This window comes from Parus major, chromosome 4, assembly GCF_001522545.3.
Source record: "Parus major isolate Abel chromosome 4, Parus_major1.1, whole genome shotgun sequence".
Taxonomy (NCBI): domain Eukaryota; kingdom Metazoa; phylum Chordata; class Aves; order Passeriformes; family Paridae; genus Parus; species Parus major.
The window spans coordinates 25,831,691-25,844,577 of NC_031771.1; the positions used below are offsets into that span (position 1 = coordinate 25,831,691).

General features: G+C 45.2%; 1 protein-coding gene across 5 annotated transcripts in view; it reads right to left on the bottom strand.

Annotated features, from left to right (window-relative positions):
- The window catches only part of GATB (glutamyl-tRNA amidotransferase subunit B), a 56,918-nt gene that overhangs the window by 8,595 nt on the left and 35,436 nt on the right, over positions 1 to 12,887 (bottom strand). For 4 of the 5 annotated variants that reach the window (XR_001521029.3, XR_001521030.3, XR_001521027.3 and 1 more), the window contains exons 12-14: positions 9,000 to 9,134; positions 6,331 to 6,736; positions 5,626 to 5,681 (exon numbers count right to left, since the gene is read on the bottom strand). Coding sequence is in view for 1 of the 5 variants with exons in the window: in XM_015624745.3 (XP_015480231.2) it covers positions 6,608 to 6,736; positions 9,000 to 9,134 (264 nt within the window). In the remaining 4 variants the exon portion in view is untranslated. Of the gene's footprint in view, positions 1 to 5,625; positions 5,682 to 6,267; positions 6,737 to 8,999; positions 9,135 to 12,887 lie in introns of those variants that run through there. The other variant, XM_015624745.3, reaches the window with a different exon arrangement.

The following is a 12,887-nucleotide window of genomic DNA, read 5'->3' on the forward strand; positions in this document are numbered from 1 at the left end:
CTTTTGTGCAAAGGCTGCATTTCTCAACTTTGGCACTTCAGCAGACTGCCCGCATACAATTACGTATTGTGGACTAAATACCTGCAAACCTACGTCTCTGATGAAGCCAATTCCACAGGAGCTGTATTTTATTGCAGTCTACTTTAAAAATAACTAGCTTGGATTTAGACCAAAAAATAACGTGGGCGATTCAAATCCGAGACGACTAAACCTTGTCCAGCTCAGTGCTGCTGTGTCAGTTTGGCCAGAGCTCAGACGAAATGCCAGCTCGTCCTCAAAGCAGAGGGAGTGGCTCTGGGTCTCAGTATTCCTTGCTGCAGCTTGAGCCAACAGCTCATGTCTCGTGGTGTCCAAGCACAGCTTGGTGTTTAGAAGCACTGATCAGTGCCTTTTGTAAATCTGCGGTATCATAGCATTGGTTTCTGAGCTTCAGTGTGAAAAAATCTAGCAGCCTCTAAGCCCAGCCTGAAAGTGTGGCCTCTTGAGCAGCTAAAATACAACTTACTGATGGTTATGTCTGCATAGTGGGTTAGACAATTACAGCTGTGGCTGATGCAGCCATACATTGGGAGAACTTCTGCTTTGTGCTTTCACAAAAGGCTGTGCATGGAGGGAACATTCCCTACAGTGAAGCTGTTGGCTCTTTTGAGGATCACAGCAGTACAGCTCTGCAGCTCCAAGTACTGGACTCAGATGGAGGCCTTCCTCCAACAGCTGGAGTGACAAGGCAGGGAATGTTGCATGGGTTACTTTGCTGCCTGTGTATGAGGTGGGATAAAGTGGGATCTGCCACAGTCACCAATCTTTTTCTTGGGCAAGGCCAGCAGGCAACGTGGGACTCGTTCACAGGGTCATGAATTGGAACCCCCACAGATAAAGGGGAGAAACCAAAGGCCAAGATCCCTCACCACATATTCCTGCAGCTGGTCAGCAAGTGCTGCAGAGAGTTGTGAAATGCCTATACGCCCTACCAGAGATCTTAAGGATCTGGACTAGGATGGTCCTAGAGGGAAGGCTCAGTTCCACTGGGAGCATGCTCAGCTGCGTTGCTCACTAAACTACCTTCTTTCTGCAGCTTTGTTCCCTCATGGTGGCACCTGAAAATTTCTATAGTTTGCTTTATTGCAGTTAAAATTCAGTCTGTCTAGCCTAATGTGGGATGTGGGCTCAAGTACGGTCAGGAGAGAAGTGGTTCCCAGTGGTTTTGTATTTCCACTGCAATCATCCCTAGTTACTGATGTGGCTTGGCCCAGGGGCTCTTGAAGATGGGAGTCTAAATTTTCCATCACAATGGGCAGAAAAATGTGCAGCAAATTACAGATCATGACAACTTGGGATTTTGTATTTTACTGCTTTTGTACTACTATTTGTATTTGTATTCTTCATACTGTTTAGCAATAGAATTCTCTCTGTCTTGTGTACTACCTACACATTTGCAGCTTCTGCGGGGATGGGAAAACTTGCACTTGAAGCCAACCCAATGCAGGCAAGCTTCTGTCAATTTGGGTTGATAAATGTAGACCTCCTGTCCGCTGCAACTTGGTTTTAAGTGACCACTGCCTCATTCAGAATCTAATGTGTGTGTATGAGTATGTGTAAATAGCATTTTAAGAAGATGCCAGCAACGAGGGTGAACCAACCAGGAGCGTGCTATTCCTTCTTCTGCCTTGTGCAGTTAGAGAACAGAGAGCTGACTGAAAACCCAATTTGTTTTTCTTTGTGTGAAAAAACAAACACTCTCCAGGTAGAGCATGCACACAAGGCCATAAATCCCTGTGAGGTTGCTGCTGAGGTCAGTGGTTGTGTAGGTGTAGGTAGAGGGTGCTCAGAAGAGACACGAGAACATCCCAGAACCCCGACGCCACACCGCAAAGCAGGGTGGAAAGGGGCCGCACTGAAATCACAGCTGAATGCTCTGCTGTAATTTTGTAGTTAAGGTTCCTATCGTGTGCTTCTATTTTTAACAAAGTTAAAATTAAACTCTGCAGCCAAGGCTGAGTGCTAGAAATTCTTTCTTCACTACTTAGAGCATTGCCAGCATCTTTTCAGACAACTTTCTTCTCTTCTTCTGCAGCCTCAGATACAGGATACCTCAGCTATATGAGATAGTAAGTATCAGCTCTCCACCCTCAGGCCTGACCTCCTAAAAGACTTCCAGCAATGAGTAGATGAGACGGTTGTGTCAGTGTCTGGTGTCAGCTTTTAATTTGTGAGCATTTTCCTTGGTCCTCTGTTCGTGGATAGTAACTGCTGAAAATCTGCATGAAACTGTCCTTAATTCACCCTGCCTGATGCTGTTGCACAGATGGCATCTACAATCATTAGATCAGAGAGTACTAGAGAAGCTAAATGAGACTTCCAAGTTGGGGTCAAAGCCTCAATCTTCATTCTGGAGTTCCAGCCTCGATACAGCCACACTTGGAACAGCAGGATGTCTGCAGGATGTTCTGTGTCCAACACTTCAGAGTCAGGCTCTGCCTTCTATCCTGCAGACCCACCTTTCCTGTAGGGTTGTTTTATTTGTCTTTACAATAGCAGACACTACATTCTGTGAAGCTGCTGCTTCTGCTTTTTTTATGTGCTCATCAACTACTACTAAGCACATAGAAACCAAAGGTCTTTGTTTTGCTCAGTACAGTGCTCCACTTGTTGAATATTTAAAATTTGCCTTGAGCTCCATTTAGGGAAATGGGAAGGTGGTCGTATTTAGGTTGCTGTCTCAGGCTCTTGGCAGGCAAAAAGGATCCCATGTTTTGGCTGTATTGGTTCAGTCAAAAGGGTATGAGGTGACTGATGAGCCCCTTAATGCAGGCTGGGATACTGGGAGCAATGTGAGCTGGCCCTACTGAGCTTTCCCATCACTAGGTCTGAGCACTGCCAGCTACCAGTGCTTTGAAGTTGGTAGCTGGTATCTCCACAAATGTTAAAAAGCTTCATTATCTTGATCTCCATTGACTCAAACCACTTTTTTTTCCTATCAAAAAGAAATTTACATTTTGTGTGTGTCTGCAAAAGAGTTCTTTAAAAATTTTATAAGTGAACTGTTTCATATTGTAGTGCAAAATTTATAGATTATGGCTGCTCTTCCTTTCCCTGGAAGGGAAGAACATTACAATTATCCCTTTTTAATCTTGTTATCCATTGTGTCTGGCAGGTGGAGATGAAAATAGATTGAGACCTAAAGTAAATCACAGAATGATTTGGGTTGGAAGGCACCTTAATCTAGTTCTAACCTCTCCCCACTGCCCACCATGGGCAGGGACATCTTCCATTAGGCCAGGTTGCCCAAAGCCCCATCCAACCTGGCTTTGAACACTTCTAGTGATGATGCATATGCAGCTTTCATGGGCAACCTGTTCCAGTGTTTCATAGTAGAGACTTTTTTCCTAATATCCAATCTAAACCTGTCCTCTCTCATCTTAAAGCTATTCTCCCTCACCCGACCACTACATGCCCTTGTTCTTTTCCAGCTCTCTTGCTGGCCCCCTTGAGGTACTGGAAGGTCTCTCCAGAGTCTTCTCCAAGCTGAACAACCTCAACTGTTCCAGCCTGTCCTCACAGGTGAGACGTTCCAGCCCTGTGATCACCTTCATGGCCTCCTCTGGAGTTGCTCCAGCAGGTCCCTGTCCTTCCTGTGCTGGGACTCTAGAGCTAAACGCAGCACTGCAGGTGCTCACCAGAGCAGAGCAGAGGGGCAGAATCCTCTCCCTCATCCTGCTGCCCACAGGATTTTGGATGCAGCCCCGGACGTATTTGGCCTTCTGGGCTGCAAGTGCACACTGCCAGGTCTTGACAAGTCTGTCATCCCCCAGCAGCCTCAAGTCCCACAGCCCCGCTTCTCGAGTCTCTCTGTCCTGTAGTGTGCCAACCATGCCATGCTTGATTTTCTGCTTCAGGAAGGTTTTTTAGCTCCCCTAAGATGCTCTAAAATCTCAAAAGTTTGTTGTTATCAGAGAACTTGCTCATGGATGAGGGAGCACTCGATCCCACTGTGCATGTCACCAGCCGAGATGTGAACCAGGCCCAGTGACAACCCACGGACAACCCCACTCATCACTGGTCTATGCCTGGACATAAAGATACTGACTGCAGCTCTTTGAATGCAACCAGCCAGCCAATTCCTTATCCCCTGAGTGGTCCACCCATCAAATCCATGTTGTCTCCAGTTGAGAGATAACGATGCCATGCAGGACAGTGTCCAGTGCATGATGTACTGACACAGACTCAGATCCTGGCTGGTGATTTTTAACAGATTTTTGCATCACATTAGCAAAGTATAATTCTGTAGTAAAAGAGTGGCTAAGAAGAAGTAGCACATAGAATTATCAGCAGTAGCCTTGCTACATTAGTTGAGATCCTTCCTTCCTTTACATCACCTATGTAACTATTACTAAGAGTAAATATTACTCTTCTAAATACATCGTTGTTTTCTCTTTTTAAAAGGCACCCACAACAGCAGTGGGGAACTCAGCACAGCAGCATCTATCTGTGCCACAATAAACACTAACCTTGGAGGACCACCTCTGGGAAACAACTGTTTTTCTAAACTGAGGGAGGCTCTCTAAGATTCAAGATTTCCTGAAGAAACCCTTGTGCCTTCTTGTTTCTTGCTGCCATGGCAAGAGTTGAACAGAATTAAAGTATTTTGTTGTATAATCTAAACCTTTAGTGACTGAACACTTACCTGAAAACTCACACCACTCTAAGTAAAAATGGTAGGTTTTGCTCATGATGTGAAAAGTGATAGTAGACATCTTAGTGTGAAGGTCAAATTACATGAAAATCCTGAGCGTGGTGTGATTTGGGGAGTTTTTGGAGGTTTAGGCTTTTTTTTTGTTTGATTGGTTTTTGAAGGGTCACAGTTTTTGACCTGCAATCCTTTTACTGCTTTTTGTAAGCTGTATGATGGTGTTTGAATTGTAAAGGTACTTTTTTTTGAATGGCTATACATTTTATTCATTAAATGTATTGAAAACCAAAGGGTTTTTTTCCTTCTAATGAAGGAGTTTGCAGTTGAACCTCAGCCAGTCTGTACAGCAGTGTCCTCCTCAAGACATAACATCAGCTGCCACTCAGGGGGAGGAACTGCCATCAGCCTGCTTTGAACTCCTGCTGCAAGCATTACATTTGCCAAAGATGACCTAAGTCCCAGGGCCACACCTGCTGATCTCCTGTGACAATGTTGCCCTGCAGGCACATGCTAAAGAACAATTCTGAAGAAGTAGCTATGAGGCCTGAGGTAGGTGTGATCTTTAAAAAGTATGGCTTAGCAGTTTCCAGGAGGGATTTAAAAACCTCAAGCATCTGGTACTAAATGGGATTTTTCTCCCTATTACATGACAATTTGACAGGCTCCTTCTTGTTGCATTTCCTGTTAATGGATCGATCAACTAAAGCTGGTTGGGATGGGGAAGTTTATTTCAGATCCCTGCATTTCAGTGAACACTGAATGCCAGGAACTGAAAAACAAAAATAAAAACTACCAGCACAAAACACCCCTTAGAATCAAGTAGTGGAGAAGGACTGAACCCCAGATGAATCCATCTTAGTTTTGATAAGCCTACTGCATGTTCCATTCCTTCCCCAAAGCAGTGAAATTCCAGGTGACAGGAGAAAACCACATACCAGAGAAGCAGAAGCCCTGGGCCTTGGGCATTCGTAACACGGGGCCAAGTTCTTGCCTGCAGAGAAAAAATAAACAAACGGGAGCTGGGGCTGTCCAGCTGCAGGGCCAGCAGCTGAACTCCACAGATCTTTTTGGGTCCCTTCCAACTCCAGCTATTCTATGATTCTACTTGTTCTGCTGTAGATTGTACAGGGCTGGCAGAAACACATCTGCTGTGTTCTGAACTTCTGAGGCCATAATGGGATGTGACCCTCAGAAGGGCACAGGCACACACCCCTCAGGCATTCCTCAGATCTAAGAGCAGGCACAGCAGGTATGTGGGTGCAGAACTGGGAGAAGGCGAGCAAACAATCTGACAGGGTGACATGCCAGCACTTCTGTCTATGGCACTACTCCTAGGCACACAGTTAAGTGGCTCATGGCTTCATCCTTTCCCCTTTCCTCAGAAAACAGGAAGAATGGTAGCAGTGAACTTTTTTTTCCCTCCTGTTAGGTATCGAGGCACACATGGTCTCCTCAGTTACTTCTGGGTGTTTTAATCATTGTTACTGTTGTGCTTACACCACAGTGAGTTACATAGTGTACACCCAGACTGTTTGAGATTGTGAATGTCCCTTCTCACAAACAGGCAGACAGAAAAGCTGAGTTAGTGCCCGCTTTATTAGAAAACTAACCCATGCAGTTTCAGCTCTCTGCATACTCACAGACACCTCTGGGAGCTTGTTTCCCAGGGCTGTGTGGAAATCACATTTCCTAGTGCCACATCAAAGCGTGGGAGATGCAAATGGCTGTATCCTGCTTTTCTCTGGCCCATCTGCCTTTGGCTGATGTATTCAGGGAAGACTGGGACTTCAAGCTGCTTGAAGTATAACCAACAAGCACGATGCTGCACAAGGAGACGCTGAAGTTCATTTGCAGACAGAACGAAGCACATGTTTCTTTATGTGCTTCATGCTTCTTTGTGTGCTTTTTCTCTTGTGGCTACTCTGATAGCTTCTTCTCTAATAACTGCTTCACCAGAACAGGATTGGACCGTCCTTGTGTTTTCCTTTGTACCAGACCAATTAACTTATTTAGAACTTTTCGATTTCCTGTCTTTATTGCCATAACCTTTAAAGAAAAAAAAAAAATGCAACAGACACAGTTGTTACAGGAAAACCGAACATCTTCACTTATTCCCAACCAAGGTATGAATATTTTTGCTCTTTGGACTATAGTGATAAAAGACTGCATTTTGGGCTAAAGTGTTATTTATAAAAACTGCCTTCAGCCTTGCAATAAGCTCCTGCTCTGCTCCCATGAGAGAACAGCAAGTCACTACAGCAGCAAGGCCTTACAACTAATAGGAAGAGCTCCTCTTATTGAAAGAGTCAGAAAACACTTTTGGATTTTGCAGTGTCTGCAGCTTGAACAGTACCTTCCTGGAAAAGAGCCAGAGAAATTAGATGGACTTTCCTTGCTAATAGGATCTGCTATTTCACTGAATATAATGTCCTGTTATAACAGATAATTTGCATCAAATCAAAATCTATTTGATAATATTGTGAAGGACCTCACCAGACGTAGGTGTTTCTTATTTCCTTTAAGTGCAAAATCTTTGCAACATGATGATTAATTAACTGGTTAAATATGACCTCCTATCAGACAGCCTTTGATGCACAATCTCCTGGTACATTGTAAGGGCCATGTTCAAAAGCTGAAAGGATCAGAAATTTCACCTTTGGGCCTTCCTAAAGGAGCTGCTACTGTTGAAAGACAAGCATCTGGCCTTCCTACTGTTTGTGTGGCAGGGAAGGCATTCTCTACCTTGTCAGAGTTACTGGGCAGAACACAATAAATGCAATGCAATGCAACAGGATGACAGAGTTGCAGATATTCAGGGAAGGGTTGCAAACATAGGATCTGTGCACTGCCAATACCAAATCCATAAGCAAATACTGCTTCTCATTACAGTATCTAAATTATTGTCAGTCTAAAGTCTTCTCTGTTATGTTGCACAGTGGAAAGGACTCATTACTCTGGATCTGCTAGAAATTACCTATGTGGGGCAGAGTGCAGTACAGTCCTGGTCCTGCATTATCATGAAGTGCTCAGTGTTGGTTTGAGCAGCTGTTAAGAAGCTATTTCGTTCTGAAAAAAGTTACTCTCAAAACACATTGAAATGGGAGTGTGGTTATGGACCTTCAGCTGTTGTACTTCCCAGTCAGTTCTAATGTTCTTTCCTTCCCTGCCTTTGCTTTCATACCAGCCTGGAAATACAGCAGCACTTTTATCAGGCTCTGTAAATGAGTCAAGTCGGATGGAGGTCACGCCGACCTACTGCAAGCTCATTTTATCAAAAGCTCTTGCAGAGCTGTTAGCATCCCCCAATGAGATCTGGAGTGGGTGGTATTGTTCTCAAAAGATGTTAATGTTTTTTTCCAAATGGCAAATGGAGCTAGACATTGTTTATATTAGAAGTAAGCTATTCACTTCTGCTTTTACATTTTTGCTCCAGAGAACATATAAGCACTTGTTTTCATTTTGCTTTTTATAAAGCAGATTATATAGACTCTGTCAAGATCCCTTCCCACTCCTCCCTTTCATGATCAACAAGGGTTTTTTCCCTTTTTTTCCAGCTCAGACCTTGTTAGACTGAGCCACACTGGTTGCTGTGTGTCTTTCCAAGGAGATGGGGAAGAGCCAATCATCCCCCACGGGGAAGTGTTTGTGTTGCTGCCACAGCCCAGCAGAACAGCAGAGTGGGCAGCAGCTGTGGAGCTGCTGCTGCTGCCAGAGGGCTCTGGCTCCTCCCCACCCCACAGCCACTGTCAGGCAGCAGCCAGTGAGGCTCCTCTCTTTGGCAGTGGATGGAGACAGGGACATGGCAAAAAGTCAGATGCAAGTAGAATTTCTGCCTTGCTAGCTCTGATACAGTCTCTAATTCCATAACTAATATATGCCTTGCTGGCAGGTAACTTCAATCTCCAGCTTCAGAACAGTTTAACAGTGTTGCCCCGATATCGCAACAGATGACATAAAAATCAGAATTATGTGGCTGGGTGGCAGGGTCAGGTTAATGGCAGTACAGCTGGAGAGGGACAGGGCCCTGCAGTTTTGCTTTCCTGCATTAAAGTTTTATAGGCTCTCAGAATGACTTAGCACATTAGCCAGACTGGTAATTTGTTTTGCAGATCATTTTGCGTAAGCTTCAGTTTCAAAAAACCCACTTAGTAAAATAAGAAAGGAAAAGAAAAGCCTGATAATATCTTGGCAGCAGCTTTACTGCTCTGGCCCTAGAGCTCAAATGCTATGGAAAGGGAAAAAAAGAGAGGCTATTTTAACCCCCTTTCAGTGCCAGATTGCAGAAGGTTCCCAGCACCATCATAATCACCTCATTTTCTTGTCCATCAATCACTGCCTGACAGATCTGTTCAAGCTCTTTTTGATCCTGTAACAGTTCAAGTTTCTGTTCTTTAACAATTTCAAGGGGAGTCTTCCCTTCTCCCTTCCACAATTCCGCAAGCACCTGAAAATCACAATAAAAGGCATCAAAGGTCAGTGGCTTGACTTACCAACATTGTTTACATGCAATTGTTACATTCAGTTATGGATCCAAGAAGCCCTATTTTCACTAAGAGCAGATTGCCTAAACATGAACAAGCCAGAGATTTAATCATGTGCCTCTCTGAAAGTGCCCTTGTACCTCTTTCCTTTTCTGCCACCTGTACTGAGACAAAGCATTGCCGGTTCCTGCACAAGTCCAGGTTAATGGCTTGCAGCAGGTGCGGTGCAGCCTCCTGCAGCCCGGGCCCTGCCCACTCCCCCATGCCAGGAGCTCTCCAGAGGGGTTTGCTGAGCACAGCCCTCTGTTCCTCATGCCCAGAGCTGCCACTCCCTGTTTGGGAGAGGAGTCTCCACAGCAGGGATGGCTGCAAGGCTGCTCCTCTGCCAGTACTCCTGCTCTTCTCACATCATTCACAGAACTGCCTGGGAGCAGCAAGGAAATGCATCTCCATGAGCAATGGCTCTGCCCGGGAACTGACGATTAGCTGACTATTGTACCAAGTCCAATCCCAGGTAACTCATCCCATTACCAGTCCTCGCCAGCAGGCTGTAATGAGGATACGTATGACAAAGCAGAAGAAAAATGGTGCCAAGCAGAATGAATGCAGCAGCCCCAGCCCACCTATGCATCATCTCCAAGTACTGGACTGCTGGGCAAACCCAGGCCTGTGGAATAATCACTTGTTAATGCTAGTGTTTTCCTACACGGCAGCAGGGCTATTGCCCTGGAATACACTTGAGAGGAGAGAACATTTATAAAAAACCAATTTCCTTGGGCAGTCATTTTCTGTATTCCCTTTGCTTTTATTTCAGGGCCGTGGGAGGAGAGTAAAAAAACCCTTATTAAAACAGCTCGTTGTGCTTCATCCTGAGCTGAAGATATAATTGTATGTTTGGGCCATTGTTGTGTCCCAATATGGAAATTAATGTCATGTCAAAGTTTCAGCATTAAATATTCCCTGTAGGATGAAGAAGAGGCTGGGATGGGAAGGCAAGGAGGGGCATTCAAACTGCATGTTAAATAATTTGTAGGTCAGCCAGAGAACACAGAATGAAGCACATGGGATGGGATTTAAACTACCCCAGCAATTTGCTTCAGCATGACAAATTTTTGGGTACAAAAGAAGTTTGGTTAAAGGTCTTTAGTCACAGCAAGTATTTAAGAACTGTGCATTCATACAGTTGCTGCAAGAGGATATTTGTTTGCCAGTGGCACCCTGAAGCTTTTTATGGGATCTTATCAACTCTTCTGGAGATCTTGTGAGAGGGTAATGACACACGGCTGTATTGTGGCAGCTACATCTTAATTTTTCCCTGTGAGAGGGCCAAAGGCAGATCACAATATTGAAGTTACTGATAATCAGACAAAGTTACAATAGCTGTAAGTAAATCTTTCAGATCTTTATACTGAATAAATCAGTGCTGCATATGATGTCTTCTACAAGATCTTTGTTCTAGTGTGATATTTAAGAATCATCATGCCAGTGTTACCTGGAATAACCCTAGAAATAAATACATCACATCCTACAGAGATTCAGCCTGTCTGCAGCTGCTTGCCTTTTTTTGTGGTGGTGTTTTTGTTGTTTTTTTTTTGTTGTTGTTGTTGCTCTCCATTGCTACTCCAGGCAGCCCTTCTGCTTTTCTTCCCTGAGGGATGAAGCAGGAAAGTTTCTGTCCTGGAGGCCTCCCAAGGCACCCATACTGTATGTCACCCCTCAGAATGAGCCCTGTCCTCGCCAGGCACAGCACAGCCTCTAGCAAAATACCCTGGACAGTCTACAGTGGACAAAGAATAAGCCCTTTAACTCTCCTGGAAAAAGGCAAATGGGAATTTCAGGACTGGTACGTATTCAAGCAGGATGCCATAGGCTGGAGGAAGGGGAAATCTCTAACGAGCAAAATCTATGCAGCCAACTGTGGCAGAGTTACCCAGGAGCAACATGTACATCAGGCTGACTTAGATCGGGGCAGGACAGCTTTACAGTCAGAGATCCAGCTCTGATTCCCTGTTATGCGCATGCCAAATATTTCCTGGCACTGAGGAAAGCTTGCCCATTAGAAACCTTGAAGGCACCAGATTTTCTCTGTGACAGCTGCATCATGTATCCCTTCCCATTTGGTAACAAGCATCTCCACTTAGTAGAGCAACAATGTTATCAAGGCCCTTGCTTGTTTACAGGTATGTAGGAAAGCAGAAAGAAATGTGGCCAAGACCTGTCAAAGATGCACTTTTAAAAAATGTGTTTCTCCACTTGGCAAGGAGTACAAATCTAAAGAAAGCAGTTTAAAAAACGATTTCAACTCATTTACACAAACTGCCTGTACCAGCACAGGAGGATCAAATTATGAAGTCTCCAGAGCCAAAAAGGGAATCTCAAGCCTCATTTCCATTACTGAAATCTCAGTAGCTTCTACTATTGATTCTTGCCTGAGCGTGATTAGATTTTAATGATGTTCTGTAGTCTTCACGTATGCAGGCGTAGCAGCATTGGTCAAGATGAATTAATCAGGACTTACACGTCTGGCTGTTGTGGGCATCATATCAAACATTTTGCAGCTGGTGACCATGCCAGCTGACTGCTGTGCCTAAGAATGCTCCAACTGGAAACCCTATCTGCAGTGATTTGCTGCCAAGGGCAGGATGAAAGCAGCAGGCAGCACCACTCCAGCAAGTCCTGTGGGCACCTCTCCTTTCCAGTGACGGAAGCCTACATGTCTGGCAGGTGTCCCTCAGCCTCTCAGAGAAGTGGGGGACAGGTTGGGTCCGGTCCCCCAGATGGTGTAGTCATAATTGTAAAAGCAGATGGTTCTGTTTAGATATGGGTACTGTACTAATTTTCCTGCTACCTACTTTAAAATAGGAATGCCAAGCAGGTCTGTTGAAGTTATTCTTATGTGGATGACCTAAGCAACTGCAGCAGCCAGCAATACCCAAGGTCTGCTCTGTTCCATGGCCTGCTGGGCATGGATCCCCCATGAACCAGTGACCAAGATGTCCACACAGAGTTGCTCCAGCACGACTCATGGCAGCAGGGACGAGTTTCCACTTCCCTGGCCCAGGAACCAGCCTCCTTCCATAATGCCCACTCCCATAAAACTCACAGGCAGGTCTGTTATGCCTGACATAGACCTGCTGCCAGCCTGGCAACTTGAGGAGCAAGGCCCCATTGCAGGCACACTCCCCATCAGACTGATTTCAGCCCTGGATGAGCAGCACTGGCTCCTTGCACTGTGGGCTTCAAAACGGTGCCTCTGGGCTGGGCCACAGGCGGTGTGTGTGATCCAGGATGCACTCGCCCACAGCCCCGCACGCCAGCAGAGCTGGAAGCTTCTCCCTCCTTTGCACAGGAACTCCAGCCTGGAACTGCTTTGGACACCTCTGGAGTGGGATGCTATGTTTGATGGCAAGTTGAGCATGAGCTCTGTAATTACCTACATGGTAATTATGTGAGCACACAGTGCCCTTAGCTTGGCACTGCATCCCACCACACAATGCTTGGTGTGTACAGCCAGTGCTCACAGCTTTTATCTGCCTGTTTTACTGCCTTAGACAGCAGAGCCCAAACACAATACCTTTTAAATAATTTAAGTGGTTAACAGCTTCCCGCAGCGAGCACGTATGTGTACACATGTCTGTGTGCTTACCCCATCGAACCCTTCCATCCCTCCACATTGGATCAGTGTCTGCCACTGCAGATCATGTTCCCCTCCCCAA